Source organism: Cariama cristata, unplaced genomic scaffold (assembly GCF_000690535.1).
Source record: "Cariama cristata isolate BGI_N322 unplaced genomic scaffold, ASM69053v1 scaffold43755, whole genome shotgun sequence".
NCBI classification, from domain to species: Eukaryota; Metazoa; Chordata; class Aves; order Cariamiformes; family Cariamidae; genus Cariama; species Cariama cristata.
In genome coordinates this window covers 11,262-30,961 of record NW_009616613.1, presented here as the reverse complement: position 1 = coordinate 30,961, position 19,700 = coordinate 11,262, and the positions used below count along the sequence as shown (strand labels likewise).

At 37.4% G+C, this 19,700-nt stretch overlaps 1 protein-coding gene across 1 annotated transcript in view; it reads left to right on the top strand.

Moving 5' to 3' along the window:
• Positions 1–1,342: 1,342 nt before the first annotated feature.
• TBC1D8B (TBC1 domain family, member 8B (with GRAM domain)) overlaps positions 1,343–19,700 on the top strand; it is a gene marked incomplete at its 5' end in the record, with an annotated part of 27,417 nt that continues 9,059 nt past the window's right edge. Inside the window, 11 exon segments of the mRNA XM_009700217.1 lie at positions 1,343–1,453; positions 5,244–5,362; positions 5,987–6,212; positions 7,149–7,389; positions 8,851–9,058; positions 10,659–10,826; positions 12,174–12,323; positions 14,828–14,978; positions 16,365–16,579; positions 17,029–17,146; positions 17,781–18,066. Coding sequence (XP_009698519.1) covers positions 1,343–1,453; positions 5,244–5,362; positions 5,987–6,212; positions 7,149–7,389; positions 8,851–9,058; positions 10,659–10,826; positions 12,174–12,323; positions 14,828–14,978; positions 16,365–16,579; positions 17,029–17,146; positions 17,781–18,066 — 1,993 coding nt within the window.

Here is a 19,700-nt window from a genome sequence, read left to right as displayed (position 1 = left end):
TCCCCAAGTTGAGTCTGTTTTGCCCATAATGGTGTTTGCTGAGTGATCTCCCTGTCCTTATCTCAACCCAGGACTCTTTTGTTTTATTTTTTTCCCCCTGTCCAGCTGAGGAGGGAGACTGACAGAGCAGCTTCATGGGCACCTGCCATCCAGCCAAGGCCAACCCACCACAGCTATCTATCACAAACTTCATTGTTTTACAGTATTTTTTCCCTTTTGGTTCTGCTCTGATTAGGCTTTGAATTCTTCAGATTGTAGAAGTGAGGAGTTACTGCTGCAATGAAGCTGACTGTAGCTGCAGAATATCACCTTCTGCAGTTGTTGCCACTCAGGGAAAGCTTTTACAGTATTTTCAAACAGTTCCTTTTTATGATGATATAAATAAACTAAGAGTGAGAACTCAATTGTACATCAAAGTGTCTACTTTTCAAGATCCTTAGTGTAAAGGGGCTGACCAGTGTTGTACCACTAGAACATTACTACTGTAAGGAACTCTTACAGTCTTGTAAATATTTTATGTCTGTTAACACTTCTCATGTAGCAAATCAGGAGACTGTCTGATCCAGTTTTAATATAAATAATTATTGACCTCAAATACACTGTTATGCATTAAAGGAGAGAACAGGCTTGTGCTAACTTTGCTTCAGAACAGTAGTGTTCTTTTTAAAAAACGACAACAGCATATTTTCTTTGCTTCTGATTCTTCATTGGTAAAATGGAACTTAACATTATTCTGTTTGCATTACACTAGTCCCACAAAGGGTAGGAAGTAGTCAGATTGCTGAGTATGATATACATATTTGAAATAAAGAAGGTTGTCAGCAGTAAAAAAAAAAACTTTTGCATGTACAGAAAATATGATATGGTGTTCTCATGTAAATATGGTGAGATTTTAATAAAAATCAGACATAATGGAATTACAGTCTCCGAAGAGCTGTTTCCTGTGACTGGAAAACGGAACAATAGTAAATGACTAATTAAGAGGTGGTACAGTTACTGCTTGTGCTCACTGAAGGCTGGGAACTACCATGTTACGTTTCAGGTTGTCCTCTGGGTTACCATGCTACATGCCTATCGCTTCCAAGGGGATCATCTCAAAAAAACTTCTTCACTCTCATTTTCTGTTTATAATGGCTTTAACTGGATCAGAATATCAAAGAGGAACCAAAGAGGTTCCTCTGGGAGCACTTTTTGCTTTACTCATTTGTGCTTCTGATTTTCTGAGAGTTCGTTAGTCCTTACTTAGGTAGCATTGCTGTTTTCTAAGAAGGGAATCAGAATTGAGTGTCCATTTCAAAACCTTAGTTTCACTATGCTGTATACATTTTCTTAAACACAACAGGTCTTCTCGTGGGAACATTAGATGCAGTGTTGGATTCTACATCAAAAGTTGCCCCATTTCGCATCCTGCATCAGACACCTGACTCTCAAGTCTACTGGTCCATTGCATGTGGTATGTACTATGATTTAGAAGCTAACTGAATTTATAAAGTGAAAAATAAGGTTACAAGGTATGGGGTCCATTTTTGGGTTAATCCTCTCACATCATTGTTCATACCTGTGACCTCTAAATGGTTTAAAATTATTTGCAAACCTGTGATTGACGGTAGTGTGTGGTTCCAGTTTTTCAGAATATATCTATGGACTCTTCATATTACAGCTTCAGGTTGCCTGCTTTCTGCAGTAGTCCATCAGGCACTAAAGCCTTGGTGGTCTCTTAGAATAAGAGGCACAGTCTTTTCTTCTGTAAGCCGCAAGCGTAACTTGGCACATTTCAGGATGATAGGGATAAGTTGACCCTTGGGAGTACTGAGTGTGCTGTAGGTAGGAATAACAGGAGCTGCTTATCCTAATGTTTTTTTCTGCTTTGTCTTTGCTTGTTAAAATGAGTCAGGTTCCCAGTCATGGTCAGAGCTGAATTCTTCCTCATATCTGTTGCTCTCGTAGTGTAAGAAGTTCTTTCTCTTTCTCATGTTGTGTTATTAATCAGTAGGAAATGGAAAAGAAAATTGGCTTGGAGAGTGGAGTATATGATTTTTTGTAGAGCATGCTTTTTGATAGCATGCATGGGTTTATTTGGTTTTATTTTATTTTATTTTAAGTTTTGCAGCTTCTCCTGAAAATGAAGTCTTAATTCCTTTATACAGGCAGCTTAACTACTGGATGTCCAAGGAGACCTCCATTCCAAAAGTTGAGAGGACTCTTTTATTCTTTACATGCCTCATTGGTTTTGATTCTGAGGCATGGTCTTGTCTTTATATTGAAATTAATTAATATTGTCATATGGTCTAGTGCTAAAAAATCACTGTTGTGGAATTAATCTGTTTCTTAGGCTTATTGAAAACTCTGAAACATCTGTAATTACAGTGAAAAAGAACCATATATTTCAGTTCATTTTTCCATGCTTTAATTTTTTTTAATTAGTAGTGTTCTTCAAAGAAACAAGACTCCATCTAGACTTCTCTGGGCTCTAGGCCTTCCTTTTAGTTGCCTGTGGCAAAAGATGAGCTTTGCAGGAAATCTGCCATTCTGCAAACACTTACATGCATGAGTAATTCCACTAGTAAGTGCTATGCTGTTGTTACACTGCATTTTGCTGTTACAGCTTTATTATCAATCTTCATTGCTTCACCTTAAAGGAAAAATTGTGCCTTGTGCTGTCTTTTCTATACAGTTGGCTACTTTTAAAATACAGATTTGTTCTTTTAGACATTTTGTTAATAATTTACACATTTCCTGCTGTAATGCTAATCTGCTCCTGCTCATGTTCTGCAAGGACTTCTCTGAAGGGCGGTAGTCAGTGAGAGACTGATTTAGTAACAATTTAATGTAATTCATTACATGTCACTTTAAAAGAGCAGCCTTATAAAGCTGATAGAATTTGTACAGTCTGTGAATTGCCAGTAAATAAAATTTTAGGACTACTTCTGAAGAAGTTGGAACTGATGGTGACAGACTATCATAAAGGTACTTTGATAAGTAAGTTGGAAATGTGCTCGGGGGAATTCTAATGTCATCAGGGCAGTCCTTGGGAAAACACAAAGGGTAATCTTCACCTTAGGACTGAATTTATATCAATTCTGTGCTGTGCAAGTGTACTTTACAACAAAAAGCTACATAGTGTAGTTTACTTTGTGTTAGAAAACAGATTGTTCCCTCTGTGAAGAAATTGACATTGCATTTTGTTCCTGCTATTGCACATTAAGGATCTGAAACAGTGCTCCTAAATAATTTAAATATTTATTAAAAAGTCTCATCTTTACTGTGTCATATCTGTACCTCTGATTCACACTGTGACTCAAACAATTCATCTACATGTGTAGTCCGAGAAAAATAATTAGTTTGCAATTTAATTGCTATGTTAATTACTTTTCATATAATTATTTAAAATACTGTTGCAAATCCACCCTGTGTAGTCTAACTATTTAACTATATTTCGAACAATTTCTATTCATTCCCAAGGCAACTTTAACTAATTCTGTGAAGTCCATTGAAAGTTGTTTAATTAGTCTTTACAAAGTAAATTGAGAAAAAAGAAATTGTTAAAGGTGTATTCTTGCTTAGGGGTATTGATAGTATGTGATTACACTGACAGATTTTATTTGTGAGCATTCCTGTGGAGGATGAAACTGCCAATTAATTTATATTCAAGAATCCCTTTATTCAAACCTAGGTAAATTCTTTCCCTCTCCCTGTCTCCCACCATCTGATGGGGAGCCATGTGTCTTTAAAGAACTGGCTCAGTATTGAATTTGCTGAACCTCTACTGTTGTTTCACTAGTATCATCTCTGCATATTACGTATTACCACTTGCATAATTTGTAATTGAGTATGTGAAAAGAGTAAGATGAATTGTCATAAGTATTTTGAAGTTGACCTACTACATCTCTCTAATTATAAACGCTGTTAGTGGGACAGAGTCTTCCTTTGTATTTAAAGTAAGCCAGTAATCTAAATGTATTTCTGGAAAGTTCAGGTGAGAGAGGTTTTTCTTTGCTATAAAGTTTCAGTGACATTCACCATATAGTAGGTGATAGCTCTCTGAAACCTAGATTGAAGAGCAGTGTAAAGTAAATAAAGTAACAAGGTTGGCTTGTCTCTAAAGTGTTTGAAAATGCAGTATTTATATTTTTGGAACATTGAATTTTATCTTGGCTCTATGGTTTCTACATTCCTTACGGTTATTGATAACAGTTTTTTTAAGTTATTCCTCCTCTTGCACATATGTAATGAAAGGAAAGAAAACAGTCCTTATTCCTGTGTGTTTGAGTCCCAGAGGGTCCAGAAGAAAAAATACTAATTCTGGTGGTGCCAAATGTTGTTTCAAGGATCGTTCAGCTTGTGTGAATCAGTGAGCCTTTTTTTCTGCATCAGGAGTTAGTTCTGGTATATGTTTTCCATATGGGGTGCAGCTGTGCTTCTATCCTCTTGTAGAGAATGTGTTGTTTGGAATTACAGCATAAGCAGAACTTTACTGTAGGTAGGATGACGGTGGTTGCCTAAGTTTTAGCGTGGTTAGGAATATAGTTAAAATGTGACTTGATAGAGAAGGAGACAAAACTGTGACTTATGCTGAGCAAAACTAAGTAGCAGTTGATTATTTGCTGTAAGCAGCATAAACAGTTGTTTCAAGTATCCAAAGAGAAATCTTTGCTACCTTGCCGGTTACGGTGATGCATTCTTTACATCCTTCCACATGTTAGAAGGGATTTTGCACAGCAGGTTTAAGTCTCAGAGTTCTGCTCTGAAAACTGTTGTGGGCCAGTGATCACAGCTGAGAATATCAAAGACCCAGATTTCATTTTCTTCTTAGTCTCATGAATTTGATCTCACATTTCCCACCTTCTAGACTATTGGACTGGGAGTGTTGTAGCGATGCTCTGCCATCCATGTTGAGGAGGTACTGCAGGGCTGAAGGAACTGTCAGTCCAAGTCAGGCTTCAGCACTGAGCCACACAATGTTGACAAAGCTGAGATGCTTCTGGATGTAAAGGCTAGAAATATAGCTGCATAAAGGGCTTGAAAGATAAAAACACAGCAGTGCACATTTTTAATGTACAACAAATACATTTTTAGTGTACACAAGAACTGGACAATAAATCTGAGACTGGTGATTTGGACTTGTGTATCTACATTACTCTGTGAATCAGGAATTTGCTAAGTATTCTCTTGATTAATACTTTCAGTGAAATTATTAAAGTCTGTTCTAATTTTAAGTAATATTAACTTTCTGTTTCAATCAGGATCCAGCAGAGAAGAAATAACAGAACACTGGGACTGGTTAGAACACAATGTTATGAAGACTTTAACAGTATTTGATTCAAATGAAGATATTACGAGCTTTGTGCAGGGAAAGATAAGAGTAAGTAACAGGAACTTGACATGATTTGGAAAGGCTAAGTATTTTTTTCCTTTAAACTTACACGAATAATATGTCCTCTTTAGAATACAGCACCATAGTGTTACATACTTCTGGTTGAGTATTATGTGGCTGTTAACTTCAACACACTCCATTTTCCTGTTTATCTTCCTCACAGTTAAATAAGGTTGTTTGGCATAAACTCTTCTTGGTAAGTGATAGACGAGATGCCTTTAGAAAGTGGTCTAAAACTGTTATAAATTAATTCACAATAATTTTAATAATGCCTGGGAAGTATGTAGTATATTTTGGTGAAGGTGCAACAGTTTACTTTATATATGCTAAATATTTAGCACAGGAATTCTTGTGATTAACTGAGGAAAATGTATCTATTTCAGAAGGGGAGACCTGGGAAGATGTGTCTTGCCTAAGTTGTGTGGGAAACTTGGTGGATGAGTCTGAAATAACACATTTGATTTGTGACCTGTGTTTTGATCCTCAGACTATTCTTCGTGTTCTAGAACTTACTATCCTATTAGGAGAATGCTACGCTGTATGTATGTAGGTGCATATATGACACCCATCCACATGGATGCATATGTGACATAACTGGTTCTTTTGTTTTAGGGTTTGATTGCTGAAGAGGGAAAAGGTTCTTTTGTAAAAGAAGAAGATCCTGAGAAGTTTCGTGAAGGTCTTATGAAGTTTGAAAAGTGGTTTGGATTACCGGAGCAGGAGAAGTTGGTTACATATTACTCATGCAGTTACTGGAAGGGCAGAGTGCCCTGTCAAGGATGGCTTTATCTTAGTACCAACTTCCTTAGCTTTTACTCATTTTTGCTGGGAGCAGAAAGTAAGTAAGCCTTGATCCTAAGCCTAGTCCCTTCACATTTTGCTATTTATCTTTCAGATTTGGAAGAATTCTTCCTATGTTCTAAGGGAGCTATTTTGCCATGTGAGCAGATGCCAACACAGAATAGAAAAAACTGCAAAAATAAAATACTTCATGGAAATGAACACATTTTGTGTAACTTACTACACAATGTCCATTAGTTTTGTTCCTCTATGTAAGCTTCAGAGAGAAGGCAGACCTGTTGCTGTTGACTATAACTAAAAGTTGTCCATCATCTTTAGTTCATGCTGCATATTAATTCAGTCTGTGAGAATTACAGTTATTTCTTCACACACCCAGACTTAATATTTCACGTGTGCACTATGCACTGATGATAATCACACATATTTTTTTTTTTCCTGTGTAACATTAGTTTGAAATTCCCAAACAAATGCCTCTGATAGTGTGAACTATTACTGTATTTATGTGAAAACTAGAAAGCATAAAGAAAGTAGGGCTCTTTCTGAGCTAATTTTCAATTGTATTGGGAAATGTCATAGCTAATGGGCATGGCTCCTCTAAATGCCTTTTACTTTAAGAAATCCTATTGGTAAACTGTTAAAGTGGGGTAGCTTATATGATGGTGTTTGTTTGCAATTTGCAGTTTCACATGAGAGTGAAGAAAAGGTGATGTAAGCTTGTATTTTCATACATGATGTGTCTTTAATGTTTTGGGTTTTTTTTAGAAAATTCTTTCTAATGGAATTATTTTATAGGAATTGTGAAGAGAGTGGTTTTTGTGCTTGTGAGTTTGTAGCCTTTTCCAAGTGTGTTATCACTTAACTGTATTGCTTAATTATATTTTATTAGTGCTGTTGACTACTACTTTTCTTTTTTTAATGCGAGGGTAGCAACTAATGAGAAGTTACTCACATCTGCTTATATTTGTGTTTTCAGTAAAACTTATTATCTCCTGGGATGAAATATCAAAACTTGAGAAGACTTCCAATGTGATTCTGACAGAGAGCGTTCATGTGTGCTCCCGTGGGGAGGATCACTATTTTTCCATGTTTTTGCACATTAGTGAAACATTCCTTCTCATGGAGCAGCTGGCAAACTATGCTGTTAGGAGACTTTTTGACAAGGAGACATTTGAGAATGACCTAGTCCTTCATGACCCCCTGCAGATCACCAAGAGGTAATATATTACTTCGAGTCTGTCTGCTCTGGGCCCAGTACTTTTAAGGCAAAGGGGAAGAGAAGCCTTGTCTCGAGGAGATACGTAAATGTCACCAAAGCTGGTGTTCTCTTAAATAAGTGTTTCATTAAAATTTGGGATCAAAGCAATATGAGGCATTGTAATTTATTATTACTTTGCAGTATCAAAAGTCTGTATGAAGGCAGGAAGTGATCAAACCTTAAGAGCTGATATTCAACTATAGGGTTTATAGCAGTTTGAATTTTTAAAAGGCTTTCTAGCAACATTTAGGATTAGAAAATTAAGAATGAAGCTGCAATGTCTCCAAAGAGACCTGATGAGGAAGGATAAGGTGGATAATAAATAATTTAATAAACCTGTGTCAATAATAACTGCCTGGCTTTTCTGCCACTGGAGATGGGTAATAAAATCAATGAGTTGCAGATGGTTGCATGGCTTTCCTTCCTTATGGCAGTATTTTAGGCAGTGGGAAAGATGTGTATGTAAGTAACCTGATGGTTAGGGTCCTTCCTTCTCAAGGAAGGTGATCATTTCTTGTAGTAATTGTATGGTTTCTCTTCAGATCTAGTTTCTGTTGAAGCAAATGTTGCCTTTTCCTCAGAGAGCTGTCCTAATTCTCACTGAAATGTTCAGGTTTTGATCTGTGGACCACAGCTATTTACTGTGAAAGCTAAGGAGGAAAAGCAATTCCGTTGTTAGGTAATTTAAATTCACATAAAGGGACTAAATCTTTGTTGGAAAATGTTACCTATCTGCAAATCGGAAATTATGATAAAGCATCTTTCTAATAGTTGTTCCTACTTAAAGCTCCATGCACCTATGATTTAAATAAAAAATGCTGTTTAGTTTTATAGTTCACTGATAAGAAAACCTGGTTTAGGTTCTATTTCTTGGGTAATCGGTACCTCAGTTTGGTAGCAATGCTGGAGAGGGATGTTGTTCTACAACCAAAACATTGTTTCTGGCTGCAGTTACCTGTGAAGAATTAGCCCATGGCAGATGTTTACAACATGTACTACATTTCTAGCTACTTAACCCTCTGTCAAGCCAAAACTTGTTTTAGGTTTAAATAGACTGTTCTGATGGGTGGGAAAACAGAGCAGATTAGGCTATTTAGTATGTTTTTCTGCACTACCTGATGGCCCTGATTCAGCAAAGTGCTTCATTGTGTAAGAACATGGGTGAATCTATTCCTGTTTAGTGAACTATTTAAGTATTTTGTTAAGTGGGCGTATATAGATAGGTGTGGTCCTGCCCTTTGTTGCCTCTTCAAGCAAAACACTGAACCCTCCAGATGGACCCCATGGATTATGAGAGAACAAGATGTTTTAATGTCATTTCCCAAAGTATTTTTAACTTTTGTATTTGTAAAAACATTTTAAACTCATTTAATTTTTCTTTCTCTCTCCTACCCTGTTTTTTGTTTTGTTTTTAATCTAGAGGCCTAGAGAGCCGTGCCCACAGTGAGCAGTTTAGTGCATTCTTCAGGCTACCCAAAGAAGAGACCTTGAAGGAAGTTCATGAGTGCTTCTTATGGGTTCCTTTCAGTCATTACAACACCCATGGGAAAATGTGCATTTCAGAAAACTACATCTGCTTTGCTAGCCAGGATGGCAGCCTGTGCAGTGTAATCATTCCATTAAGAGAGGTAATGCAAACTACAAGTCAGAGCCAGTTATACCAGAAGTTTCACACTTGTGTAGTTTAATGCCAGTTTAACAGATTTTCATTAGAATCTGCCTACTTTTACATGATGTCATACATTCCCCCCTACCTTGGAAACTGCATGTAGGAATTCTGTTTGTAGGTTTATAGAACTGCTTTTACATTTCAGCTTTGTTCCCTGTATCCTCTTTCCCTTTTTTGTTTACTCTGATTTCTGTAGCTGGGTGCAGAATGCAAATTTTTTATTAATTTTCTTAAAACTTTTTTTTTTAAATGAAAAAGCTTATGCTTAATTCTTGAAGTTGAGTTAAGGAGAGATTCTCAAGATAAAAAGTAAAGAATTGGAGACGGTAGAGGATCTTGAAGATTAGTAATTGCTCTGCCATGTTTCTTAGCTCAGTAGTGCAGTTCTTTTTGCAGCAGTTGATCAGTGCTGTCTGTTCAAAAGTCTATAGGAAAATCCATTGACAGTTGCCAGTGAACAAGTATGAATGCCATTACAGCTGATAGTCTCAACAGACTGAATAAGGACCATATTGTAAAGGACACAGCATTCATATTTCTATGGAGTACTATAGCTAGACTGTGGAATAACGTCTGGAAAAAAAACCCTTCTGCATCCCTCTCTTGACTTGATGTGATCTGGGACATTGCCACGTTTCAGTCTTCCAGTATGCACCCAGACATATTTACAATAGCCTGAAAACTAACCAGGTTCTGTAATTTCTCTGCAGCTGCTCTATATACTCTGTGTACATACTGCCTAAGACACTTGACATAGGGGGGTAAGCCTAGCTAGTTTCAGCAATACACTTGCCGTTCCCTGCCCAGATAAAGCAATTTACTTGATCATCTATAAGTAGCCCTGCAAACAATAGAGACTTCCATAACTTGGGAAAAACAAGAACAGACTGTGTTAAAGAAGCTGACTCTACATTTATTCTTGTGGATTGTCAGGCCCTCACTATTTGTTCTACAGTACTGCAGAGCTGCTTTATTTCAGTGGTCTTTCATTCTTTACCTATAAGTATAAAAACATCAGCAATGGCAGTCAGTCTAGCTGTTCGTGATTGTCTCACGTTATTAAAGTGTATTAACTGCTCTAATCTGTAACTGTTCTATCATGGCAATTAAAATCAGCTCCAGCTGTCATGTGTTATGACAACTGTCTTTGAAAGGGTATTCTCAGTGGAAATTAATTCTTGTGAAACTTGTTTCATTTGATTACTTGCAAAAGCCATGTTTTCTCTGCTTTTGGATGGTAGGAGAAAAAGTAACAGCTTCAGCAGGTAGAAGGAGGCAAGACTTTTCAAATAAGCTCAGCACTCACAGCTGGGAAAACCTTTTCAAATATGTTTGGTACTCTGTTGAAAACCTATCGCATAATACTTATTACCTTGTGCTAAAATAGCTCCAGACCACTAAGCTTTAAAAGCAGTGAGTTTATTAGTTACGTCACTAATTCTGCTTGTCTGGTACTTCAGACTACTGTTTCATGTACACGTGTCTTTTTAACAGGTTTTCTCTTTTAGAAGTAAGCTGGTAAAATTTGTCAGCTAATTTATGTATCCTTGTTTCCATAGGTCACAGGGGTGGATAAGGTAGATCCAGCCAACAGAGGAGTCAGCATTAGTACCAAAGGAAAAACAGCTTTTCGTTTCACAGAGGTTAGAGATTTCGAACAGCTTGTGGCAAAACTCAGAATGAAATGCAATCCAACTTCAAGTCCACAACACATCATAAATACAGAGGTGACTGTTGTGCTAATTCTAATTTCTTAGTACTTGTTCCTAGGAGTAAGGTTGTGCAGTCTTATTTAGAGTTTACATATCATTGTCAGTGTTTTGCTGTGTAATGCAATACACTTATATTTAAGCCTGAATCTAGACACAAGATGGGTAACAATGTCTGCTGTACCTCTAGATTTCAAGTTGTCTAAATATTTTTTTTTTTCCTCTTGAAAAAATCATGTTCCCATCTCTTGCCTTCAGACCCTTCACATTAAAACAGAAGTCCACCAGTCTGATGTAAAATTATGTGTAGCGGTGTTGGTTTTTGCCAGCTGGCTATTTGACTCAGGAAGTTGATGGAATGATTGAAAGATTGTTTCTAGATGTGAAGAAATCTGTATGTGTAGTTTCATACGTGAGAATTAAAAAAGCAAGGACAGAACATCCCCAGCAAGCATTACCTATTATAATTGCTGTATCTCTTCCCTGAAGATTTTCCCCTGAAAAAAAATTTAAATACAATCAGCTGGAGTAGCCTCTAAAGTGACAGTTGTAAGTGGAGAAGCGTACAAATAAAGACCTTTTGGTAGAAAATAATCAGTGTATCAGCAAAATCTCCACCTTGAGATTTTGATTCTTAAGGGTTAATGGGTGAAAATGAGTAATAAAAGCAAGATAGTTTGGTATCAGCAGAAATGCTTAGCTGATAAGGGTACAGCACAGCCCTGGGAGACCTGAGTGGTAAAGTCTGCTGCTCAAGGGCATTCCCTCTTAGATTATCTTATTTAGGGTTTTATCTGCATTATTTTGACATAGCATGCTAAGTCATGTACCTCTGGATTTAAGGTGTCGAAAAATAAGTAACTCTGTGCCCATATGAAAGAGAATGTGTTAAACAATAGTGCTACTGTGAACGCATTCTGTTTTGAGTTCTACTTTGTTGCCCATCAGGTTTTGAAAAACAATCCAGGTTCTAAGGTTCTAGTGCTAGTTTTTAAATGCTCTCAGCATTTCTGTATAGTTCAATATATGGCTTCGTGTTTTTCTTTTGACTTCAGCAGTGATGGATGGTCAGGCCTCCCTGTCTATGACAGTTCTTATTATGAATGAGAACTGTCCTCTCATATTTAAGTTTTTGGCTGTAGCGATGGATTCCCCCCCCCGCCCCCCAAGTGCAGCATCCTGAAAGCTGGGCTGTGCAGAGCAGGGATTGCTGGTTTTCATTTATTTTGGAAGTTTGTATCTGATACCTGTGACTTAATAGAATAAACAATGATGGCCTAGAAGCAAAATGGTTTCTGGTATCAGTGCTGCTTCTTGAAGGATAGTTTGGCATTTATAACTACCACCATTACATTTTTTTTCAAGGTTGCAGCTATTTCTGCTTCTGACAATTCAAAGGATTTTGATGCGGGACCATCAAAGATGGGTCAGAGAGATAACAGCAAAACTGTCAGTACAGAAGCCCTAATGACTGTCTACCACCCTCAGGATGCTGAGAATCTAGACTCTAAAATGGTAAGGGATAAAACGGCCAACAGTTTTTGGAATCTAATTGGAAAGGACTGAAGTATATTCAAAATGTATTCCAGCAAGGCTGCTGATTTCCTCTGGGGCTTTGCCAATCTTCTTTCATCTGCATTTTCTGTATTTGGGGTCCACAGCGTGCATCTTCATGGCTTCATTCAATTTTCTGCTCATCTTGTTTAATAATGATATGCCTTATCTTCATGGAGCTAATTCCTCCTGCTCTTCCATCCCTCAGGGAAGAGTTGGCTGTTTGTTTTATGATAGTGAACATGTTTCATGTCTATCTGAATTGTCAAGATAGAAAGTCACTACAAACTCTTTGGGAGTAAGGAGAATGTTATCAAGAAATTTACTTAATTTCTTCCTTGCTTCATTCTTTTGCATTTCTGTCTAACAAAGTTATGCTCCACAGAATGTTTCTTTAATTGTTTTTGCAGTAGGACATCCTATTTTTGCTTCTCCATAGTGTGTGCAAGAAGACAGAAGGATTTTATTTTAAAATTAAGTCTTTCAGCAGAACTGGGTAAATTAAGATATGGAATTTTTGATGTTAGAAATATCAGAAAATAAGCACCCTTTGAGCAGGAGAAAAGGGAATCCAGATTTTTAAGTTCTGCTTTTCATAGTATGTTGAGCAAAAGTGGACAAAAATCTACTTTTTCTTTCGGCCCCTTTAATTGCTTTAACAATGTTAAATCTTACTGCTGCGTGCACAGGAAATGTAGTGGCAATGTTCACCTTGTCTCAGCCCTGGACCCTCTCATTGGAGCCTCATCCTGATATTGATTCTCTCTAAGTGCTATTTGGAGCTCATGTAAATAAAACTGAGGAAAGATTGAGAAACTGGGAGAATAATGACACTGATGTCATGCCAGCCCTCTGTGTGCTTTCCACCATTTGTAGCCATTCTGTTCCAAATCTGTCAACTAACACAATGCAACAGAGCATGACGAATCAAAAAAGGTAGCAACCTGTTTTGCCTGTTAAATTTCTGTGAGGTGTTATTTCATCTGTAACAGAGTTAGTACATTTTTATTGCTGTTAGCAAAGAACAGTTCATAAACATGTTGAAATCAAAATATGTTAATTTATCAGAGTAATTGAACAGGTGTCTGTGACAGTGAGTTGACTTTGCAAATAATCACTTGCTTGATTTCATTATGCCATCATGGCCAAATACTTTTTCTTGTAGCTTGTTTGTTCGAGCTCTCAAATTAGCACAGACAAACCTGCCATCACACGTAAGCAGTCTGAACCTTCTCTTCACCCTATTTTCCCTGGTTGTCTTTTCTACTGCTTTCATTCTATTTCATCTTTTTTCCTTCTTCTATTGATTTACCACTCACCAAGAAAATGTTACGCCGTTTATCACGAAGCAGCAACAACAAATGGGATATTTAAAAATTGACACAAGTTACAATAAGCAGATTTGTTTATATGTATGTATCATATAAACACATATATATATTTGCATGGAAATGGCTGAAAAAGAATCTTAGAAGAGGAAGTTTTAATGTACTTCTAATTGTTTGCTATAGGAATTGTATCAAATGTTGAATTTTCTTATCCATTATGCTGGCAGTGCATTTTTGCAACGCCTCAGGAGAACTATGGTGGCAGAATTTGTCTGCACAGTTGCACCTTGCACTGGTTAGCTGTCTTACTGCTTTATCACTGTTCATTGACTCCCTTTAAGTCCCTAGCACTTCGTGGTCCTTTGATAACAATGTAGATTTTGCTGATGTGGTGTCAAAGTTGCGAATGGTTCAATCTAGAGGTAACAAATAGGGCTGTATACCTATTGATTTAAAAAAAAAGTTTAGCAGAATAATAAACAATAAAACATAACAAATAGATGGTGATGACTTCATTTAAAATGAAAATCCAGCTTGCATACAGTTATTGCTGTTTACTGGATGGAAACATTCTCAAGTGGGAAGTAAGGAAAAAGTTGAACTTAGGAGTGGCTTGAAAAAGGTGAAGGGGAGTGATTGCTGTCTTAATACAGCAACAAGGGAGCTTCAAGTGAAGTTACAAGGCGGCAAGTTTGTCTGGGTTCAGAAAGCAATTTGCTGTAAAAAAATCTGCTGTATGTTGTTAAATTCAGAGAGAGTGCCTCTGCTTCTATTTGCTGGAGGATGGAAGTGGATTTTGCACATGTTTGCTTGACCTTACTGTCCTGTGGCACTTGCTGTTGGTTTCTGTCAGATGGGATACTGAATTCAATTTACCTTTGTCTGATCCGATCTAGACATTCTTGTAATAATATACTTTAAAGAATAGTAGGTCATGTAGGAGATTGCATTGTATGCCAAACTTATATTATGCACAGGTTAGATTTTGCTCTGATTTGCGTCAGCATTCATTTCGTATATCAATATGGATGCTAATGCTGTCATTTCCAGTTTGTATGAATATAACTGAGAGCAAAATTTGGTTCTGTTCTCTGAAACATGATATACTCAATGCTTGTTGTCTTCTGCTTTTCATAGTTGAAAGAAAAAATGAAAGAGCAGTCCTGGAACATCCTCTTTGTCGAACGTGGACATGGTGTCAGTATGTTTCGAACAAAGAAGACTCGAGACCTCGTTGTAAGAGGGATCCCAGAGGCATTAAGAGGAGAGCTCTGGCTACTCTTCTCAGGTATTGCGTAGCAAGTATAATTGATTCATTTTTGTGGACTTGACTGTATAGATCTTCTGGTTACTGACTGACAAAAAATGCTCTTACCTCTGGCAATTTATCCAAATCTTTCTGAAGAAAGACACTTCAAAATGATGGACAGGATAATTTTGTCTATTATTTTGTTTTGCATTGATTCAAACTAAACCTGCATCTGCCTCTCTTACAACAAACTCAATTGAAAAATAACGTTAAGAGTACATGCTGTTCCAGGGACCATCAGTTTCAACAAAGCCTCTGTACTTGCTGAAAAGAAAAGCATGTTCATGGCACTGCGTTTCAATTGTTTTAATTTAAGCTTTCTGAGATGATAGTGTTAGCAGACACAAAAAAAATGTTTTCTTGGCAGAGAATTTGGCTCCAGTTATTGGCAGCTCCTTGCTATATGCTGTTGCTTGGTTTAAAAAGTGAGATGTACAGGAATTGTGGACTTTCTTACACATATGGGATCTCTTGCCAAAGCTCTGATTGTGCTTTTGTGGCTTGCTTCTGTAGAACACACTGTCAGAGCGCTTAACTTGAGGAAATGGAGACCCAGGGAATTAAGACACTGCTTTACAACACCTCTGTGCACTTTTATTCCTGTTCACTGAAACACTTAGAAAAGCAGCAGCCACTGACTTGATCAGGGTCATACAGGAAGCCTCTGTCAGATTCAGAAAATCTGCTGCTCAGATTCTGAGGAGCACCCAGGACCTTGTCTGCCAGCTGTTCTCACTGTGTTCCCCTGGGCAGAGCTTGCAGCTGTTGCAGAGGACCTGTTTATCTGTAACAAATGTATTTTATACTCTTCATTCAGGCCATTCAGAGCACATATGAACATGGATTTATCTCTGCTAGTGTTCTTTGAGTGTTTACATAGGCATTTATGCTTCTGTTACTAGACCAGTATCTCTGTCTTGGAAGGTATTGATATAAAAATTAGGGAATTAGGTAAATATCAGTCCTTTGCCTAGTTTTTCTAGTTTCCAGTTTTTCTAGTTCCTAGTTTTTCTGTTCCCAGTTCTACCAATGGAAAGGTATTGTGCTTACCAGAAAACTTGTGCAAAATTGTAGGTGAAAGGAAGCTTCCTCCCTCCAAATGAAACAAAAAAGTAAGTCAAAATCAACTTTATAATGGAAAATTACTTAGACTTCCTCCAAACCTTATTTTATTTTGCTTTTGTGTTTTCATTTCAGAGTAATTCCATTAATTTCAGTAGAATTACTCTGATACATTACTGCAGTAACATCTGGAGATTCATGAGGTACCTCAGTAGTAACCAGAATTTTTTATACAAATTCCAGACGGTCATGTAGATATTTTGCTGTTTTCCTCTAATACTGTGCAATACAATGTATTGACAGGTGCTGTAAATGATATGGCATCCAACCCTGGTTATTACGCTGAGTTGGTGGAAAAGTCCTTAGGAACGTGCACTTTAGCTACTGATGAAATTGAACGAGATTTACGTCGCTCCTTACCTGAGCATCCCGCTTTTCAAAGTGACACAGGAATTTCTGCACTCAGGAGAGTTCTTACAGCTTATGCATACAGGAATCCCCAAATTGGATATTGTCAGGTACAACAGTTTTGAGGCTCTTAGTGTCAGTTGTCTAAATATTCGCTCATGGTGGCAGTATAGTGGCACGTCATAAAATCAATCACATAAATATGTAATGGTTTCTTGCTCGGTGGTTCACTTACTTTGCTTATTTCATCCCACTATGTGGCATGAGTTTTAACATTTAATTTGTTGATAAATGCTGTCATGTCCACTTCATATATGCCTTTGCATTCTTACTAGACTTTTAGCACTTAGAAATATTTTTATGTAGTTTAAAAGTACTATGCTCTGTATTTGACAAGATAGAGGTAAAAGTCTTATACCGGATACAGCTGTAGGTTATCCTACCACTCTAAAAATGTACTGTAAAGTGCTTTCAGAAATACAAATTTTAACAAATGACAACAGTTGTGTTTTCACCATCTTTCCTCATAAATGTTTCCTTTTCTGTTTAAATGTTACAGGCAATGAATATTTTGACATCAGTACTTCTGCTGTATGCTAAAGAGGAGGAAGCATTCTGGCTTTTGGTTGCTGTGTGTGAAAGGATGCTACCCGATTATTTCAATCGTCGAATCATTGGTAACATCTGTCTGTCTTTTTATCTATCTAGAATTGAATGTAAATGATCATTCATTAGGAACAAATGTAAGGAATGAGCTGAAAGCTGAGCAGTGGAGAGAAACTGTTGCATTTGGTTCAGTATTGTGAAGTAGAAAATGGAAGTTACAGAGAACATCCCAAGACTCCTCCTTAAGCAAGACTGGATATGATTTTCAAATATTGTCATTACTCTAGGCATAACTACTCAGGAAGTGGTCAGACTACTACATGGTTCTTTTGGAATTGTAACTGCAATTCATGCTATTTATTTGAAATTTAGTCAGCATAAATAAAGGAAAAAGAGTTACTCCAGATCCCGACTTAGTCTTTGATCTCATACTCAGTACTTGCAAGTGTATATGCTGGAAGAAAACTGGATGTGAAGTTTCTCTCTAATTGCAGAGAGGGTGTATTGGCTGTCAGGAGAATCATTGGAAGTAGCCATGCACCCACTAAAGTGCTGACAGACTTTACAGCATGCAGCTAGGCCTGTGTTTGCTTTTACAACAAAGTTGCATTAGGACAGGGGCTTTATTTCTGGTCAGTGCTCTGAGAAAAGTGTGCTTCTCTGTATTAAGATTTGGGTGGTGGTTTTGTTATTCTTTCCCTGCAGGTGCCTTGGTAGATCAGGCAGTGTTTGAGGAGCTCATCAGGGTTTATCTGCCTCAGTTGACAGACCATATGACGGACATGACGTTTTTCTCCTCGGTTTCTCTCTCCTGGTTCCTTACCCTTTTTATCAGTGTGCTGCCTATTGAAAGTGCAGTCAATGTGGTGGACTGTTTCTTCTATGATGGAATAAAGGCAGTCTTGCAGCTGGGTCTTGCAGTGCTGGAATACAACATGGAGAAGTTGCTGACTTGTAAGGATGATGCAGAAGCCGTCACTGTTCTCAACAGGTATCAGTGTAACTGCTCTTACAGGCTGCATAGCAGCTGCTATAATTGCAAATAGGTAAGTCATTCTGGGGCAGCTAAGACATCTGGTCAAGACGTCCAGGGGCTTCAAAGGAATTAAGTGTTCGTCTCGGGCTGAAATTCTGGAAGGAGTGCATGGAAAGTGTGCCTGGATCCTCTGAAAATCCCATCCTCCATTAAAGTTCTTCTAAAATCATTGTCATTTTGTGTATTTTAAAGTAAAAGCAATGTGGTTTTTGCCTGCAATTTATATCATTTATAGAAGGTGGTATAAGGAAGAAGATTTACTTAGTGATGAGGTAATCTAGAGCACACTGAGACTGTTCCAAACAGTTTGGGCATCAACTTACTGACAACATATTCTACAACTCAATTCTTGTAGTTTAGGCTACTGGCTCCTCTGCTGCTAACGGCTTAAAATAGAAATAAGACCAAAAGAAAGTGATGAGGACAACGACCAGATGTTTGTTCTATAATAGCATTTGAAGAATAAATTCAAACATGCAACATAAAGTGCGTTTTAAAATGATGTATTGCAAGCAAAACTGGCACACTTTTTGCTTCACTACCTACCTAAATTCTGTTGTTGCTGCAGTGATTGTGTATTATGGAGTATTAAAACAACGACTGTGCTATAGGAGTTACCAAGTTATGACTGTTAGAACTGACAATAAGAATTTCCTTTTAGTGAGACTTTTAAATGTTGCACGTTTGAATAGGATAGGAGCTACAGAATTAATGAGGAAAATGTAATTTTTATTATAAAAGACCATGAAGCCTAGTATTTATTGTAAAACCTAGCTGTACCCATTTAAATATTTAACACTTAAAAAAACCTAACAGTAAGAGCACATTCACCCAGTTTAAATATATTAAAATTTAAAATCTGGAAGTGTGGTGAAATTTTAATTGTCACTTGAACCAAACAAGCTGCTGTTTCCACTTGACGCCCAAGATTTTGATGATTATTACAAACTCCTTTTGAACTCTTGTTTTGAACATTTTGTCTGGCTGTAACACTTCTGTTGCATGATTAATCCAGCATGCAGCGTGGTGGTATATTTAAAAAATGATTGCAGTAGTTTACCTCTCCTCAAGAAAAAGGAAGCTATCCATAGATGTGTGTTCCTCAATGTTGGCAAAGGAATTGGCCAGCCTCCATAATGGATCTATTTAGTCTGGTTATGTAGCTATGATGAATAGGTGCAGATCAGTCATGTCTTGGCTTATGTATCTGAGGGAATTAAGATTGCCTCAATCACAGTTCAGGACAAGCCTCTTTTCCTCTCTCCCAGTTATGTAGTACAACCTTGCTAGATGGATTAGAGAACCAGGGGAATGCTGAGTGGAAGGGACCTTGGCAAGTCTCTAGTCTAACTTCCCACTCAAAAGAGGATTACTGCTAGCACCAGATCACACCAGCCATGTTATTGTCTAGCTGGGTCTTAAAAACTCCCAAGGCTAGAAGTGCTACAATCTTCTCTGGGTAGGTGTTTCCCATATTTGTGTATCTTTGTTACTATTACAGCATATTCGTGCTACTCATGCTGATGTTCTTTTCTATTTCCCATTCTCTGTGCACTTTTTCTTCAGTAGATGCTGATGTTATTGTTTTG